This window comes from Drosophila eugracilis, unplaced genomic scaffold (assembly GCF_018153835.1).
Source record: "Drosophila eugracilis isolate 14026-0451.02 unplaced genomic scaffold, ASM1815383v1 contig_2154, whole genome shotgun sequence".
Classification (NCBI taxonomy): domain Eukaryota; kingdom Metazoa; phylum Arthropoda; class Insecta; order Diptera; family Drosophilidae; genus Drosophila; species Drosophila eugracilis.
The window spans coordinates 1,854,539-1,874,445 of record NW_024573038.1 but is presented as its reverse complement, the minus strand read 5'-3'; the positions used below and the strand labels follow the sequence as shown (position 1 = coordinate 1,874,445).

The following is a 19,907-nucleotide window of genomic DNA, read 5'->3' as shown; positions in this document are numbered from 1 at the left end:
CGTGAATGTCCATGGGGTTTTCTTGCCATTTAAACGCGAATAATAATAATACAAAAAGGCCAATTGAATGGCCAAAAAGTGAAGCGAAAATAACCAACTGAAAGAAGGCGTCCATCAAAATTAACAAAAGCGGAGACAACTTTCCTTTCCCTTTCAACAATTCGCGGCGTTATGCAATCTACTATATACAGGGTGCTATGTTGTCTTTGGTTATCTAGCTGTATGAGTGATAAATAACGTCATAAAGCTAGCTTACCGAAGTTAATATTAGCGTCCGTCCAGCGAAACAGCCAAAAAGCAAGCCCACGTTGCGTATACTGAACATTAAACGGAAAACCAAAATAAACGAACTATTAATATAAACCCAAATGTCGGTACACATGCACGTTTATTATTTTGCAGTTTGGTTTTATGGCCAACTGCTTTCGCAAACAAAAAACAACAGCGTACAAACGAGTAAGTTTTAGTATTTAAGTCTTAAATTGTATCTCTCTTCTCTTCTCTTGTTTTGCCTTGATTTATAGCAACGACCTTTGCTTGGAGTTATTTTTCCCTCTCCAAACAGAAATTGTAGATGGAAAAGACAGAGGAGCAGGAACTGACCCCACAAACGCACTCAATGACGTTGCTAATGGGCAGCTGATGAACACTGATTCATTGAAATCGATACCAATGATCGTTTGCTGGCACTCATGAGAACGGCGGCTGGAAAACACAAATAGCACCCTAATGAGCGCGGTAATTAAAAGTAGGAAATCCACACTTGCCTGCCGTCGGAAATTGATAATGTGTGAAGAATCTTCGAATGAGTAATTACGACAATAAAGTTGATTGAGATAACCTTTTTGATAAAGTACAAGATAAAAATAAAATGAAATATCGCGGAATAAAATATACATTTAAGCTGTGTTTAAAACACAGATTTTCCTTTATTTAAAAAGGGTTTCAAGCGATTAAAAAAACTTAGCTGTTGTTAAAATTCAATAGTATAATAATAAGGAAAAGGTTAAAAACTAAAAAGAATACAAAATATATATAAAATATGAACAATTATTTTAGTGTAGTTTTAATAAAAGTGTTTTAATTTTGTTTACTTAAATGATAAATCGAATAATCGATAATCGATAAATAAAATAAATCATTTTCAAATATTTCGCGGAACATTATCTATTTATAAAAGCCACGCCTTCTTCATAAAGTATATTACATTTAATTTATATACTTCTGCAAACAAAAAAGACAAAATTGAGAAAAGTATAACTTACTTTACAGCTCTCAAACTATTTTTACTATTATTAACTATTTAAGATCATAAATATTAAAAGCCGAACATATACAAAACCACGAAATAAATATATTAACTGAATTCGATACTCATATATCACAAATTAAAAATAATAAGCTCAATTTAACCTCCTAAAGAACGTTCTCATTCAGCAAGAACGTGTGAAGGTCTAGCAGGCAGTGCTCTTAGTTTCGCTGCCAAGTTGAAGTTCTCAGATCTCGACAACTCATAGGCATATGACTAATGACCAGCAACGACTATGCAAATTAGTTTGGGCCATATGCCCGGTTATCGCTAAAACAAAAAAAAAACCAAAAGCTCAACTCAACATCTGTTCGAGTTGATGCTAAAAGCAAATTGCTTCGGCGGCTGAGGCGATCTTTTGGTATCGGATCGGGTGGCATTATACCGGCTGAGCATCCACGTAGAGCTACTTGGATTAGATATAGGGGCAATCTGTGGACTGGCGCTGGGCTATCGGCTCATATATAGTCGATGATGTATGGTGGGAATTTCCGTTACTTTTGCCATTCGATTGGTCGCTTTCGGTTCTCTCTAGTAAAGTCTAGGCGTTGACTACGAGAGATCGCTTTAATAATGTATAACCATGTGTTGGCATTAGGGTGATCCAGGTTGTACTTAACACTAATTATTATAATATTCCATCTATTAAATATACAGTTCTAAACTGAACTTAAATAACATTGTATTAATATAACGAGAAATAAGCAGAAAAATAATATATTATGGTCTCCCTAGACAATGATTGTTTAAAAGAGAGATCCTAGGTTAGTACATTACCGGTCCATCTCAATGCGCACTTTCCAGGTATATAGCTAAGTAAAGAGTGTCGCTTGTATGGTGGAAGTAAACAGATTTCTTTATTTTATTCATTATTAATCTTTAGCTTTTTCATTCTCAGAGACCCGTGGCAGAGTATTTGTTTTTGCTGTTACTCAATTCGAATTACATATCACTAAAAATCAAAACAGAAATGTCGTCTTCCTCCCGCGGATAATGGTTTCGATCCGACTTTCTTTACTTGATAGATTGGTTTCTTTTAGAATATCGCTACAAGAGTTGGTTTAAGTAACCACATTGTTGGTTGTCTTCTTGATGTGTGTTTTGTTTTGTTTTGTTTTTTGTAAATTTTCGATCTAATCATAATCGCCTCTGTTGCGTTTTATTCACAAGTTCGTTTTGCTAAACAAAAGTTTGTGGTTTTCGTTAGTTCCGCTTGTTCTCTTTTCAAATTAGCAGGCAACTTAGAGCGTTAGAAACAAACTATTCTCGTATTCATCGCCATAATCGACATAATAATAATAATTAGAGTAATCATAATAAATTTATTATACATACATACAAGCTCCATATTTATGTTGTGTTTTTTAAGTTGTTTACTTGAACTAATTTTAAATGTTTGATTTTTAATTTAGAATTAATTAATGTACTTTAAGTTTCTGTTAGAATTTGCTAAGAGTTCATTTAGTTAGTTAATTTTCCAATTCGTTAAAGCCTTTCCTACACACACACATATACATTTAAATAGGTTTTCTTGCTAACTTAGTTCTTGGAAGAAAGTTGTAATTTTTGTTTTTGCCATAGATTTTGATTAGTTCATTTTGGAGTATTTCGTAGAAAGGTCGAATGATTAAAATGACAAACTGAAACCTCTTTGCTACATAAGTTACTTTGGGGAGAAATGAGGTTGTCACTGAAATGATACCTTCTTTAGGTGAGAGATCTTTGCTGATGAGAAACAATAGGGGGAGAAGAAGTCGATGAAGATCATACCTACTAAACTACGGACCATTTAAAAAATACACGAATTCGTATTAATATTTTCATAATTTTCTCATAAATTTCCATTCCTTTGTTCGATTGGCTACACATCGCTCGTCTGCTGTTAAAATTTCCTTATTGTGTTCGGTTTTTGTTCTCCTGGTTTCTTGGACCCCTGCCCTTCTTTGGTTATAGATTCGCCGGATCTTTCTTCCGGGTATAACGCTTTCCTCAAACTATTTGCCTTCTATGCTACTTTATGTTCACTTTATTAAAACATACACAGTAAATTCCTCTAAAATGCTTCGGTTTCTGTTGTTTGCTGTTGTTGTCTTGTCACCTAAATAAAGTAAATAGTGTTGCATATTATTATAATTAATATTTGTTTTTTCATTCTTTTTTCATTAACGGGTCTTCGCTAATCAAATCCGACTTGGCCGCCGCCGAATCTGGGCTCGGCACTTTTATTTCATTTGTTACTTGTTTCGATTTTTAATGTGCTCTTTACATCGTACACTCTCAGAGATGCTGTCATTTGAGTCTGCAACTGTTTACATTTAATTAAGTATCTTGTTCGTTAAACTCGAAAATCAGATTTTAGAGATTACACTGGTATTTCGTCCTTAGTTTTTCCTTGGTTTTTTCAATTTTATCTTTGGCGACTACACACACACACGACAATGTCTACAAACGAATTCAATTTAGTTTAAAAACTTTTCAAGTTAGACTAAACGTAAACATAAATCATCTCGATCGAGATTGGGATGTGGCTGCGTCCATGGCTGCTGAGGATGTGAATGCAAACCTGCTGCCGACTCAGAACGAGGCCTCCACCAGGTAGGTTCCATCCATGGGCTGATTGTTTTGGCTATTTTGAGCATTGCTGGCAGCCGGCATGTACTTGCCGCAGGCCTAAACAGAAACGAGAACAGAGCACAGAATGCATTAGGGCTTTCTCCGATTGGGGTCAGGTTTCACATGATTAATGATGTCTTCGGACCGACAATGATATGATATGCCTACAACCAAAAACAGAAGCTATACGTGGGCCTAGGCTTTTTATTTTGTATATCTGTCGAGTATTTAAAAAATGCTAACAAGATAGGAAGAAGTGTAAATTTAGAAACTAGTTTAATATCATATATGGTTATTCTCAGAATTATTCTCAGATTTTTATTAACTTTTTCAGGTATATATCTAATAAAAATGTTAAAAAGTTGAAAAAAAGACTTTCAGAAAAATATCAATCTATTTAGAATTTTATAGACATAGTTTTCCCTCACCTAGCCATAAAAAATAATGTATATATATATTTTTTTTTTTGGTTATAGTTATTTCGTTAAGTAAAACTATTTAATTTACTAGTTTAAAAATAAACAATTGTCATCACGTTAATGTTTTTACCTGCAGTCTACATGATATCTACACTGTTACTACATTTCAGGATTCAAAATTTATAGCATACTTCTTTGATTATTGAGTAATAAGTAGCGGTGAATGTAAAACTGTAGAACTGAATAAAAATGCCAATGGATGTTAGCAAAAGTGTTTAATAATACAGAGTGAAACTTCCAAAAGATTGGTACTAATAAAATTGATTTCAACATGGAAATTTTATATTTTTCTAAAAATTGAATACAAGTTTATATAAGATATATGTATAATTATATATTAAAATGAATTAAACAAATTTAGAGCATCAAAAAGCTTTTAATTCTGCCTGTGATGCTTTTAAGTGTTAGCCTCGGGGATGCTTTGTTACTTCTGAAGGTGAGATGGGGAAATTTACAAAGATACAAGACCAACAGAACAAAGTCAACACACACAAACGGTATATACTTATAACAAGAGAGAGAGGGTTAAGGAAAGCGGTTTTGGACCCACCTGGAAACGCATTTGAACCCCTCGGGTGCCGCATTTTTCTACTCTATGTACAGGGTGTTTCAAGGGCGTATAGCTTACCTGGTAGCGCTGGGAGCAGCAGCGGCCGCAGCAGGACTGCAGCAGACCGGCGGCACTGTTTGTCGAGTGGGCGGGACTGGCCATCGGAGACGGAGAGCCCGGCCTCTTGGGCTGGCCGTTATACGGAATTTCTAACTCGACAAATTCTCGATCCTGCGGTTTTTTGAGCATTGAGAGGTACAGCCAGAGAAGAATTTTACAAAGAGAAACGAAGAATACGTAGAGTACAATAATTTCTTTTTCTTTTCTTTTTTTTAAAACAATTTTACAATATAGAAATTCGGGAGGGCGACAGGTTTTTACACACACAAATACAGGATGTAGGGGAAAATACATACGCATAAACAAATACTTTTGAAGGGTTAAGGACGAGCGTTCTTGGCTCTTTCGAGTCCAAACATCAATTAAAACATTAAGCTGGTCTAGTGGGAAAAAGTGGGACAAGTTAAAAACATTTGAACGCTACAATTTATTAATAGGAAATTAGATGATTCATTTTCTTGTTTTTTTTTTTTGCGGCTCCTAAGCAATGACAATTATACAAAACACTATGAGAACAATTTTTTGTTGTTGAAACAGCCAGGGTTGGGCTAGGGGCGGTACAGCGGGCGGGCGGGCGATCAGTTAGCGGAACGAGAGCGGTAAATGCGAGGCGGAACTGAGGGCATGGGCGGGCTTGTGGGCGTGGCAGAGCGGTAAGAGTGGGAAGCAAGCACCAGCGAGCGACATTCGAGTGCGACTTTTGTTTAAAACGCGGCCACGTTTTTATAGCTGCTGATAACCGATTTTCGATTTATGGCACAACGTTATTTTATTGATTTGTGGTTTTTAGTATAGATTTTAAGAGCTCATCAAGTGGAATAGGTTAGTGTTAAGACTAGAACGTATGAAATTTATGGTTATGAAGCATAAAAACGGTTTATGCAAGAAGAGGGGGAAATCACTCTTAGGTTATATGAATTGTGGAAGCTATTTAACAAAGGCTCACCCTACGATTCTTGCTAAAAATGCCTATTTTAAGTTTTTAAAAGTTAAGAAAAACATATATATTATACAAATACGATTATACATTTACGACTCTTCGTTAAAGTACATTTTTCAGTTATTAAAATTTAATAAAAAGTACAAATTCCTGCGATTCTAGGTAATAAAACCTTTCTCATTACTTTAAATTTTAAAGATGGACAAAAAATATTTATTTTGATTGATTATTTCTATATTTCCTTATTAAAATGATCAATATCGCACACTAAAAATCATTACAAAAAACACTATAAACTTCATGTTTGTTTTCCGGTATTGTTTTTCCAAACTTGAAAGAAATAGTGATCTCGTTAAATACAAATGCTGCTGAGGCAAAACTATTTTAAATCGAATGAGAAGTAGCCCATTAAAAAATGCTAAATGGTAGGCCATTAAATTATATGAGAAAGGGAATTTACCCACTATAAATTAAGAATTACAAATTGTGCGGTTTAATAGCCTTTTTAATATCCACTTTAGTGATTCGCATTGCTTCTGCTGATAGTTCCCCCCACTTGATGAGCCCCTCGGCTATTTAAATTGTTTAGATTTTGATATTGTTGGATTTTTGTTTTCGTTCTGGGTTTTATGTTGACAGCAATCGATTGCATATGGCTAAATGGACGTTTCGAAAATATCTTGATAGCATGTGGGGGAGCATTCGCATATCGTTCGAGCCGATGCTGTTCGGTAATGACCTATTCGAGGAACTTAAAACAGAACAGAGCGCATAGCATTCAACACGAATCGTTCTCTTTCAACAGAGGGTATTGAAAATCAACAAGAAAAAAGGAAAACAACCGACAATCAACAAAGAAAAAATTAAAATTCGAAATTGGAAATCATAAAAATTAATTGCAACGCGTAAACATGAACGAGATAGATAGATAGTTAACGAGATACAGAGAGCGAGAGCGAGAGAGAGGGATAGAGAAAGATTGAAGAAAGAACGGAACTTAAATACAAACCGAAGGCACTTACTTTGGCGAATTTATATTCGTTCTTAGAGCATAGACATTGATATTCATTGGATTTTATTTCTATGTTTTATATTTGCTTGATTTCAAAGCCAGTTCGGCCCCAGATCGTGTGAAAAACATGAGACAAATGGTGAACTTAGAACATACAACTTAGGACGAAACACAGACGTAATGTACATAAAACAGATCGAAATGAAAACAAAATACAAACCATAAGGAAAACTTAAATTGTTTAACAAAAAATGCACATACAAAAGATATTCGCATTTCATTTCAGTTTCTTTTTCTCTTGGGTTTTTCCGATTTTCGATTTCGCATTCGATTTTTATTTGTATAAATGAGACGACGACGCGATAGTTCTAATACGCCCAACAACAAATCCATCCTCTTGCCACCTGCTGATTTCGCTGTCGCCGCCGTTGGTGTTTTTTGCTTTTGGCTGTGGTGGTCGCTCTCGTTGTTGCCATTGTTGTCATTGCTTGCCTAACGAGCGCGTGGCAAACCTTACAATTTCTGACTATAACTGAGATGTTCAAATGTTGCTACATCTGTCACGGAGTAGAAACGAAAGATGTATAGAGAAAGAGTGTGATTCGAGAGGTAAATCATAAGTTGAAATCATAATTTCAAACACTGAGCGCGCAGTCGAGTGACAATAATACGGTATATCACATGTATATATAGAGAGACAGAGATAGATAGATAGAGCTATATAGCTGCAAAGCGAAGGACAAAGCTGCTTCGCATATTGCGTATACGCACCGTTGTCTTCTCCAGACATCGCAGCAAATGATGGTGCTGCAGCTCGAAGATGTCCTCGTCCCGATAGTTGTCATCCAGCTCGATGCCAGACTCCTGGGCAGCCCACCGGGCCTCGGCGGCCTTCTTCTTGCTGACAAAGGCGGCTCCGGAGGAGGCCTTGGCAATGCGGATGCGCGCCAGGCGAGCTTTCTGCAAGGCCATAACATATGATGAATAAATGTGGGTGGTAGGTGTTAGCCTTACTTAAAACTAATGGACACATTATAATTGGTTACCGAATTGAAATTGAAAAGAAGCCTTACACTAAACAAGGTATTTCTAATTATTTAAACCCGCTATCTAAGCCCGCTTTGATGTGTGATAAAAGAATATATATATAAATATTAATTTTATATATTTATTTTCGGAAATTAAGATTAGCTAGGTGGCAATATCTGATTTTTACTTCTGTTCCAAACTGTTACTTTCCCACTTAACTATCTAAAAACCATTGTCAATATGTTTTTAAATCAGCTTAATTTCATCTAGGATATGACACTATGATGACAGGTATTAAGTAGACATATTTATGGTATAAATATGATGTAGATATTACTTACCCGCTGCGCCTTGCGCTTGTCCGCTCGCTGGTTCTGGTGATAGATTCTACTAAAGTTCGATACGATAACAGGTACAGGTAAGGCGATGACCAGCACACCGCTGAGCGAGCAGACGCCGCCCACAATTTTGCCAGCTATTGTCTCTGGCACCATGTCGCCATAACTAGATAGAAATGAAATGATAGAGGAATATATAAATTATTGCAAAAATAAAGTAAATGTTGCAGAAATATAACTCACCCCAGCGTCGTCATTGTGACGATGGTGTACCAGAAGGCCGCCGGAATCGATGTGAAGTTGGTGCCGTTGACGTTCTTCTCGGCGTAGAACATGACGGTGGCGAAGATGATGATGGCCATGGCCAGCGAGAAGACAAGGAAGCCCAGCTCGCTAGCGCAGGACTTGAGCGTGTAGCCGAGGATCCGCAGTCCTTGCGAGTGGCGCGAGAACTTGAAGATACGGAAGACGCGGAACACTCGCAGTGTGACGAAAGCCCCGCTCACGTCGTCGTTGTCGGTGATCCCGAGCCCGATGTAGTAAGGCATGATGGCCACCACATCAATGATGCTCATCACCGACCGCACAAACTTGCAGCGATCGGGGGCGGCGAACAGTCGGAGCAGGTACTCCGCCGTAAAGATCATCACGCAGGCGGTGTCCAAACAGAAGAACACGATCTTGTAGCGCTCTCCGCAGGGCAGAGTTCCCGCTCTGCCCGGTCGATGGCCACACGGCACTGTCTCCACCACGTTGGCCATCACGGAGACGGCGATGAAGAAACCCGTAACATAATAGAAGACCAGGGCACTTGTCGACGTGTGCGGATTCTCAAAGGCTCGCCACATCTTCTGGCGCATGTTGGTCAGCTGCTGCAGATTCTGATCCCCATTCTCCGACAGCTTGTCATCCATCAGCCGCTCGGCATTCTCCCGCTTCCGGTCCCTATAGTCCTCGTAACAACAATCACCTATAACATCCGGCATTATGCCGAAGAAGGCCAGCTCCTCGTCGTAGCTGGTGAGGCATTCGTGCTTCGGATAATGCAGTTTGCCTGTCCGGTAGTAGTTGAGTATATGCCGGAAGATGTCCGGGTCCCGATCGAAGAAGTACTCTTTGCAGTCCTCGTCGTAGAAAAACTCCCTTTCATTGGAACCTAAGGAGATCGAGTTAGTTGTAAAATTAATTTTTAAAAGAAAAAGTGTTCAGGGATTATAAATGAACTCTTAAGGTAATCTATTTTTACCCCGAACTATTAAACTATGAGATATAAATAAGCGCATTTCCTAGAAATTCTTGTATGACTCGGTTCTTCTATATTCAGCAAAATATTATTTTTATTTATGGGTAATAAATTCATTGTATTACAAAAAGTTATATGAAATGGCATATTCGCCTGAATGATTTTATGACTCAGAGTGCTCGTGAATCCTAAACCACAAATCTTCCAAATTCATAAACAAAACATGCGTGTTTGAAAAGATAATAGATATAAAAACTTAAGGCCGTTTCGTGGTAAAATCATAAATGTCGAAGATGGTATTTATTTAAGCAAATTGTTTAAATTAAATTTTAACAGTAAGGATAGATATTTTTTTAAATAAATTTAAGCATTTCCAAAGAACCTACCTAAAAGAGTGTCTGGATATTTTTCCAAGGTGTTCCGCCACGTCTCGAACCGCCGGCCGGAGACGTTGATCAGGAGCTTCTCGTCGTCCGTTTTGCGGCGGTCCTTGGGCATCGGGGGCGGTGGCAGTGGATGGGTGGCTATCGGCACCCACCCGATGGCCGCCGCCCGGGCGAAGGGCAGCCAAGCGGCGACCGAGGCCATGCTGTGGGGTGGAATGTTTCAGTGTCCCGGGTAACAGTAGGGCGCTCCTTTCCTCCGCTCCTCGCTGGATTCCGCCCTTTGGCTTGGCTAGTTTCCTAAATTATATTTGGCAGTTAATTTGGGGGATTCGGATTCCCGGTTTCTCTGTGGGATGGGGAGTCCGGTGATTAACTCCTATTTTAAAGCTTTAGTCCGCTGGCCGTCCTTATTGTGCTGCGAGTGCATGTCTGCAACTTCTGGCTAGCTGTGTTTTATTGCTTAAACTTATTGCTGTCATTTTGCTGTGGCTGCTGCTACTTTTGCTTTTATTGTTCACTGCGGGGATATGAAAAGTTTCCTGTGTACTCCAGTTGTGTTGATGTGCAGCACTGCAAGAAAGTGGAAAAGTTGCCAGGACTTGAGCACGAGTTTGAGGAGGAAAGGCGGTGGCTATGAGACTTTTAATTCTACGAAAAGTTTCTGAGACACGCCCGCAGCACACACACAAATCTCTAAAAAGTTTAGTTTTAGTGGAAAATTTGGCAGTTTGTTTGTGGAATTTAAAAACTTTACAAATGTTTGGTGATCCCAAATGGTAAGTCAACTGATGTTTGTATTATTATTGATTTCAAGATTTATTTTTAGGCTGCATTTCAACAGAGACTGCAAAATGCCTTTCCTATTTTGAATTGGAAATGTGTAAGCATATATTTTCTGAATCTTTTGAACAACTACCCTACAAGTTAATAGCAATCCCACGATTACACTCAACTCCCCCGCAAATTCCCAGAGACCATGTGAATGGATTTAGTTGGGGATTCGCTCATTCGAATTAAATACACCCACATTTAGTTTGGATGCAAGCAATTGTTTGAAATTCACTTCAATCGAATTCTAAAGTTTATGGGGAATCCCGAATGGCATTGTTTTCCCTCTCCCCTCACCCGTCCGGTGGATTTTCCGACTTTCTCAAAACATAAATATTATCATAAATCTGTGGGAACAGCCCGCTAGCACAAGCTAGCTACACCCAAACACACATACAGATCGACCCACTCTTCAATTTCTCGCTTCAGTTGTTTATATTATCAAATTATCCCCTCCCGACGCCTCCACCTCCGTCGCCGCCTCTGCCTCTGCACATATAAAATGATTCACAGCAGCAGCAGTCGACAGAAAACGCCATTCAATGCGTTTTCGAGCAGCGCTCTGTCTAAATATTTAAACGAGGCAAACAGAATCGGGGACTGTTTTGGGGGGTAGGAGAGGATGTGGTGGGTGCCACTGTGGGTCCACCAGCTGAGACCATTTCAATGGTTCGAGCCAGCGGAGTGAACGACCATCGGATGGTCTTCCATCTGTCCACGTCTGGATGGATCTGGTTTGGCCTCGTAGTTCTGGCTCAGGATGGCAACAGTGAGAGAAATTTCCCTCTAATCCTATAACAGAATGTTTATGTGAACTTAACTTTTCCAAGGTAGTTGAAATATTTGAACCCATAAAATATTGTTTAAAGGAATTATTTCCCCTAGAAATAGGAATGATCTTTTACGATACTTTTCACCTCTGAATAGAAGCACTTTGATGTCCAAATTCATTTCTTACTGTGTAGTTTAAACAGAACATTATGGAATTTTTATCGGTTTTAGAATTTTCCATTACACTCATCGATGCATTTGTTTCTGAGTGTACGCGGATGGTTGGGTGGGATGCGTGGGTGTTTTTGCGTGCCTTTGTTGCCCAGTCTTGCCCGTCTTGCCCGTCTTGCTAGTCTTGCCAGTCGCAACAAACAAATTTATGTGCATTTCTATAGACAGTAAACACCCTGCAAATCTTCCTTGGGCCACAAGTCATTTTCCAAACAACAATTAGAACGTAAAAAGTTTTTGTGCCTGTCCTTCGGCCTTGCCACCCACCACCCTCTTAGCTAGGGAATTGTGACAAAAAGTCATTTGTTTCCATAAATGTCATGGCTTGGCATGGCTCTTGAAGTCTATATAATGTGTTTCTTTGATTTATACAATATTTATGGCTCTTCCTCTAGCTGTGTCACTGGCTCTGCCGCGATTGTTATTCCATTGCTGCGTTATTATGGCCAAGAGCACATGGATTGCACTACAAGAAATTGTTACTTCATTTGCTTTGTTCTGCCCTCAGAAGTGTTAGCACCTGTCAAGTTCCTGATAGTTAGTACACTAAGAAAAATGGTACATTTTCTCATATAAAACTTCTAAAAAACCTATCAAAATCTAATAATTAGTTCTCTCTCTAATATATTTGAATTATTTATATTTTATTATTATATTATATTTGAAAATTGAATTGATTTTTTAAAATTTTCCTCTAAGTGTCCAAATACCTACTGGAACCCCTTTGACGAGTGAAAGGAGGTGTCTTAGGGCGAAGTGGATGTTGCGTTTGTCACTCAGCGTTGCCATAACAATAGCCATTAGGAGTTATTAGTCAGCTGAATGGAAACCAGAAAGACACGACACGACCACAAAAAGGTTGTCGATAGTTGAAGGCTAAGGTTAGACAAGGTTAGCTAAGGTGATAGATGAGAATGGGCTGGGATGGACTCGCTTTTCCTTGTTTTCCGAATAGCTGCATGCGATACATGCAAAATAGGTATTAAGGTTCAAGTTTGATTGATGACTGTAAAGCTGGATATTTGAGTTCGTGAAAATGTGTTCCTTTAGTAATAATTTTGGGGCCACTCTGTAACACTCCAACGGATAAGACTATAGATTTCGATTAAGTAGAATTGTCCCCTTAAAGTTCATAAATTTAGGTCAAGAAGAATGGTTCAGTTTGCACTTAAATCGCACATTTAAAATATTGCACAAAGCTTTCTTCCTTTACATCAGAAGGAAGCTCAGTTTACCGAGTGCACCATATCGCAAATTATGCAAACAAATTTTGCGTCCATTAAGCGCTGAAGAGTCAAACAAACCGACAGTTTCAACCTTCTTTGGCACTCCATAAAGGACCTCCACTCACCTCCTGCAACCCACCATGACCCCCATTTCCCCCACACCATCATCACCATTCGAAACCACACAATGGGCGACGGACTGGCAGTGTCAGGCCTTAATGTTTTAATGCCACATTATCCTATCAACAATTTTCCACTATAGATTGACGTTATTCGTGTTCAGAGATATACACAGAGAGAAATGCCAGAACTAAAAAAAACTGTAGAATGGAAGAAACTGTAGAATCTTTAGCATTCATTTATTGAAAAGAATGTATATATATATAAGGATAAAGCTTGACTACTATATTTACTTTGAAAGTTCAAATAATTAATTGTTATTTTTCCCTCAGTGCACCTATAGTCGTTGACCTTGCTTTCGTTGTTCGCTATGGACGAAATGGAAATTAATCAATGCCGTTTGCTTTGCTCTTGTGCCCCGCCCCCACACCAAGCGCCACACACCTACCACCTCCTATCGCCCACTGCTGACGTTGATGTTGATGTCTGGGTGTCGTTAGGCAATCCAAGGATAACTTCAACATCACCATCAGCAGCACCATCACCGAAGCAGCGACAGGATCGGTGCGTGGTGTGTGCCATCAAAATAAATTGTCAAAGAGCAAACAAGGGAGGGGACAAGGTTGGTGGGTGAGTGGTGACCCGTCCGGCAGTCCCATGGAAAACACCTTGGCGCCAAACGGGGGTGATGTGACTTCCGCTTGGCTCCGAAACAAAGGCGCCACATGTCCCTAGTATATATATTTTTTCGTCCCGCTCTGGGCCTCCATTAATTATTTGCATAGTTTATTTTAGTTTGGCGAGGCGAGGGGCTGCCTAATTATTTGCCAGTTAGTTGGCTGCTTTCAGTTACATTTCGTCTGAAGGTTACAGTTTGTCAAAGGGGAGGGATCTGGGGGATATGCCCCGAAAACAGAACAACAGCAGCGACAACAAAGCCCGTGCATCTCTCATCTCTCATCATAATGATGTGGATCCATCCATCTATTCGTCCAGCTGTCCATCCACCCTCCCATCCATCCACACCGAGTTCCCTTCAACCGACAATGTCTTGGATTGTTTTTTCCAGTTGCCAGTTCAGTGGTAGTCTTCGGACTTGGTCTTGGGCACTGTGACAGGCATTATAAACATTTCAATCAACAAATTTTGGATTTGAAATGAGTGGGAAGGTGAGCTGAATGAACTCTCAGTGGAATTTCGATTATCAATCAATTTTGGAGAAAGAAGCTCATGGTTTGAAAGACCACCTTAAATAATTAATGATATATGGATAAATTATTGTATTTATCACACAGAATTGTTTACTTTAAAATGAGAAGAAAATCAAGTAATTTAGTTGAAAGAGCTTCTTTGTTAAAAGTATACTTTAACGTATTTAGTCTATTTTAAAAATATATTACTTATAAATCAAATTCAATCTCCAAAAAATGATTAAATGAATGTTTCAAGGTTTTCCAAGGAATAACTTGTTGAAACTTAACCAGTTTTTAGTAAAACTAGAAAACGTTATATTGAACAAAAATAACATATCCCAGAAAAGTTTGAGTTTAATTAATTAATCGGAATACCATTACTTCAGCAAGTTAGATAAAAATTCTTAATTAAAATAACAAATTTAACAAAAACTTTCTACTTAAAAAAATGTTTATAATACACAAAAGCCACCAATTTTGAATAAACTAAAATATTACTTAACAAGGTAAGAAACTATTTTTCCCAAATAATTACAGCGATACCTCATCTAAAATAAGAAACAATATCTCGCACACCGTACACAGATTGCCATCAGCTAAATTAGTATTCAGCATAAATATAGCATACTTTTCTGACCTTCGCCACTGGAATAACCATATCATTTTACACCTCGGAGCCGACATAATCATTATCTATTAATGTTGCTTTCAGGGCATATCAACTTCGCATTTCATTCGGGTTGTGCACTTTTGTTTGCGTTTCCTGACGGCTCGCTTTTTTTTTATGTTTTTGTTTTTGTTTATTAAAAAGTACAAACGGGCAGCAGAGACCACCCAGGCCACCCACCCACTCGGCCCTCGAGACCGTTCCATTCAATTTGGAGCCCCAAAATGCTAGTTAGGCATGGCATTAATGTACGGGGCACACGAGAAATCTACGGAAATCCTGTGAATTTTCCTTCGCAGCCATTGCGTGGGCCTGCGTTATTATGATGGCTCGACTTTGACTTTCTCTTTCTTTTCTTTTTGGCCCTCTCAAAGCGGAAGCAATTTTCGCAAAGAAAAATGAAGGCGAAACCATCTAGCCAGGTTGAAACGAACTGCAACTTTGAGGCAAATGGAAGCGTTTCCAGATCATAAACGCAATTTTATGGCCTGGGGGCATTTCAATTTTGTATTTTTATTGACAATAAGTTAACAATGTTTACTTTTAGTTGTGTGTTGTTGGTCTATTTTTAAACAATCACAACAACCGCCTAACCAGACCAAAAATACCCAGCGTTTTCCCGACTGCTTCGATTTTCCTACATTTCCCCGCGTTGCTTTCCTTTTGTTTACAAGTAGTTTTTGTTTTTTAATTTTGTTTCATCAATTTAATGAAAAATGAGAAATATGTACAATTCAGCGTACAGAGCAACGAGAGAAAAGCAAAGAGAGAGAGAGAGTGGGAGAGTCTCACTTTGTCTGCGCCTGCTCATGGGACCCTTGGGGGCTGGTCTGGGAAAAGGATGTAGGTCTGGGTTTCGTGCTCGGACTCGGACTTGGTCTTGGGTTCGGCTTTGGGCTTTGGGATACGGATTGGGATTGGGTTTGGTTCGGGTTCCGTTTCGGGTTCGCCCTTGCCCTCGCCGTCGGCTCAACATCAAAAACATTTCGCCATTTGTCTCTGGGCCTTATGAACATTTTATAATTTCCTTGTACTTTTTACTTTTGCTCGTGAGTCTGTCGCTACGCTTAAGTAGAGGCTTATGTATCCGCCCACTAAGAGCCCAATTGAAGGTGTCTCCTCGAGTAAGGTGTCTATTTGGCAAGCATTTCAAAGGAACTCATTTTGGCTTAGTTGCGCCTTTCCTCGATGGAAATTAATTCGGTTTTATACACGATTTATTTTCAATCGCCAGAGCTCTATAAATATCTATGCTGCAATATTGATCAGTCTATCTGTCTATAGCAGTGCATTTTGGGTCAACAGATTAATGATTGCCTCCGAGGAATCGAATTATGTTTAATTTATTCTATATAGGCATCAAATTAATATGGAAATTTTAGCTAATAAGCATCCAAAAAGTATTATTTTAATGCATTCTTACGAATGGAAGTTGATTATATTTAATCTTAAGATATCTCAATATCTTTCAGATTATTTCAGCAAATAAAATAATTTATATTTTAATTAAATCGTGAGAAATACTTTATTGACTGTAAATCCGTAAATCCGCACACAAACTTTTATTAAATGCATATAATTATTCGGCCAAATGATGCATGGCCAATTAAAACCATCTTAATCTGGAAACGAAATATAATTAATTCAGCAATATCTGTTTGCTTTGGCAAGAGAAATATTGACAAGATTTTCGGAACGATTCGCATATTCATTTTGTAGCGCAGCCACACACTGCGTATGCTTATTATTAATTTAAAGCATAGCCCATACGTCATGTCGTGCCAGAGGACAAAACAAGAAAAGGCCGAATGTGTCGACAACAATTCGATTACAAGTTGATTTATTATTTAAATTGCGTGTACGGAGAGAAACGAATATTGGCAACAACAGGGAAACAGGATTGCTGTGGAGCAGCTAGGGTTGCTGGAAATTGAGGAGCTCAATGGCAAGTGCACTTCGAAAAACACGTACATACAACCGAAATTGGATACAGTAGTAAAAATGCTAAGCACTTAAAGCTTCTTTTAAGTCTGTTCAATCTTGTTATGGGAATTTGAGATCAGAATGGTTGAGAAATATATTGGAAAGGTATTCATTACCAACGTTCATCTCAAACACCTTATCAAATGAACAACTAAAAAGCTTGTTTAAAACATTTCTAACATATTTTATACTACGTATTCAAATATTTTATAGCTAAGTTTCGCTTTTCTAATCATTTTTTGAGAGTCCAATTTCATGGCTTACATAATAAAGAGATGTTCGTCAGAGGGATGTTGAGAACATCTCTAGCTGGAGAGTTTCATTTCGCTATTAGAATTAATTGCAAAACTCATAAAAAACTTTATAGAGTCATGCTTATCAGTTGGCCAACATCGTCAGCTGGAACGGTTGCAATCTACCGAATCCGCCAGCCCCAAAAAACTTTTGTCCTGATGGCCCTGACAAGCAGCAAATCAGGAGTGCCTTAGGGGGTTGCGGCAATGTGGGGGCTTCCAGTGGACGTGCAAGTGACCCAGAGAGCCAAATCCTAGGCCACATCGAGTGGGTGGTTCGGGTGGGTTTAGCGTTGGGCTTAGCGGTGGGTTGGTGGATAAGGCCAATGGCGTAATTTATGTAGGCTCGCTAAGCCTTTCCATGCGTAAAATGTGATTATATCTGCGTATAAATACGCATACAATTGTGACCACGTACGGGATGGAGTACTATATAGTATGGGTGTGCTTATTGGGGTGTGCAAGGTATATTGTGTGGGAGATAGCCATCGAAAATGAGAACGAAAACTTTTAAATCAGCAAGTTATCCTTTTAGGATAATAAGTTTGTATTTCATTGATTAACAGTAATAACCCTTCTAAATAATATAATTCTTCTTTAATATTCCGCAATCTTGAAAGAACGAAATCACCAAGAGTATTGGCTCTTGGCAAGGAAAATGGATTAAGTAGCTATAAATCAAGATGAAACGATAAAATGACCGCATTGAGGTGCCCACGTGCATTAGGCCATAATGGAATTGTCATTCTTATCCAATGATAACAGAACAACAACAACAACTACTGCTGTCTGCAGCTGCTGCGGCTGCGCTGCTTCAGCGCTGCTTCTGCTGCATTAAACGCGTCATCACAGCAGCTCACACACACGCACACCCAGAGACAAAGCCCGCGTGTGTGTGTGCATCGCTGATGCTGTGTTAGTGCGGCTTTGTTGTTGCGCCAAAAACCAAGCCAAGGATTTTTCGCACATTTACGCCAGCAAATGGACTGCAGCTGTGGCACTGAGCAAAAGGATAATGCCATTGCTGAGAGATCAGGTATTATGCCAAATTTAAATTATTCTTATCTGCAAAAGATATCTATGGAAAATCGAGCAAGCAGTCTCGAAGCGGTATTAAGCGGTATTATTAAGAGTTATATGTACATATTAATAAAGTTAATAACTAAACATCAAATATTGGTAGGTTTTCAGAATTTGAAATATATAATATATATACTTTCCAAAATCGAATTCTTAATTCGAATGTCTAACGAATATTTTATGCAAATAGATTAAAAATGAACTTAAAATACATTCTATAAGTCCAGAAACTTTTAAGTTAAATATGTCATCTCCGGAATTTTTTGCAGTGTCCTGTTGCTCCCTGCTGCCTCTTTCTCTCTTTCTCTCCTACAGACGACCTTCACTTTCATACGGCCGACCGTTATATATTTTGTTTGCTCAACGCTTTTAAGCATGTTATGTTGTTTTTTATTTTAGTTGGCCTGCTGCTGGATAAGTTAATATCATGAGTGGGATGGCGAGGGGACTGAGTGGGGTGCTGTTTTAAATAGGCCAACTAACCAAGAACAACTACTTGTTGTTGGGTTGCATGCACGCCATGAGGGGCAATTAAAAAACGTTTTTTTAAATGGCTTAACCACTTTGCAAGGACATGGACGGTTAAAACTGGATGTGAATTTCCCAACATTTTTTTCCTAGTTTTTCTCTGTTATTTTTTACGACTGCTGTTGTTGTTGCAGAGAGTACGACCGCAACAACAAAAGCAACAACAAAAACATTCGCGGATACACACATTTTCACAAATCAAAAAAGCAAACGAATATTGCCACACACACATATACACAGAGAAACACACTCCCACACACAGAGGCACACACACACATGGACAAGAGAGACAGACAGGAAAAATCTCTCTTTTTTTATGGATTTTCTGGGCAGGCAAGCAATCTGCTTTGGCTGATGTTTGATTAAACAATTGCTTCATGGGTTTTTAATACTCCTGTTGACTTTCTCCCACTTTCTCCACCGCATTTAGCTAGCAAGTCAGCGAAATTGTTTACACATACATACGCACGCCTTTCGGTTTATTACATTTTACACTTGTCGCCTCTTACACTTTTCCCACCTCCTCCGCCTCCTTTCGTTAGCCGCACATTTTTCCGCACTATTTCGTGTACATTTTTTCCTCTTTCGTTTCGGGAAATTCTCTTTTGGCCTTTCCTTTTTGGAAAAATTATAACTTTCAATATATTCTTGGCCTTTCCTGCACGCACGGTGGCCACAAAAAACTTGGCCCAAACTGCGTCCCGCTATTTGTTCCGCTCAGCTTTTTCTAGGGGGCGTTCAGACAAACAGTTCTCGACAAACTGAAAGTGAAAAGTAAAAGGCAAAAAGCGCCAGCGCCTCCGACCGATGGTTGTATCATCCGAATCCGAACAAGAATCCGGGACAGCACCGAAATACTCACGGAGTCGGCGCACTTTGAAGAGCAAGTGGTGGCCACTGAAAAGCGACACACAATCGGAACAGATGTTAAAGTTGCCTTTCGAATTAGTTATGATAAAATATTTATC

The 19,907-nt window shown here is 38.7% G+C and overlaps 1 protein-coding gene across 5 annotated transcripts; it reads right to left on the bottom strand.

Annotated features, from left to right (window-relative positions):
• Nucleotides 1-2,143: 2,143 nt before the first annotated feature.
• On the bottom strand, nucleotides 2,144-19,690 carry LOC108108759 (potassium voltage-gated channel protein Shal). 5 transcript variants are annotated; one of them, XM_017216922.2, is made up of 7 exons: nucleotides 19,426-19,690; nucleotides 10,020-10,589; nucleotides 8,634-9,546; nucleotides 8,394-8,556; nucleotides 7,795-7,983; nucleotides 5,030-5,182; nucleotides 2,144-3,979 (listed from the first exon to the last, which is right to left on the bottom strand). In XM_017216922.2, the coding sequence occupies exons 2-7, from the start codon at nucleotides 10,219-10,221 to the stop codon at nucleotides 3,884-3,886; spliced, it is 1,716 nt and encodes a 571-aa protein (XP_017072411.1). In that variant the 5' UTR covers nucleotides 10,222-10,589; nucleotides 19,426-19,690; the 3' UTR covers nucleotides 2,144-3,883. The 5 variants fall into 5 exon arrangements, with proteins under 5 accessions (XP_017072411.1, XP_017072410.1, XP_017072412.1 ...); XM_017216921.2 differs by having other exon boundaries at nucleotides 19,449-19,690; XM_017216923.2 differs by having other exon boundaries at nucleotides 19,460-19,690.
• Between the last annotated feature and the right edge of the window lie 217 nt (nucleotides 19,691-19,907).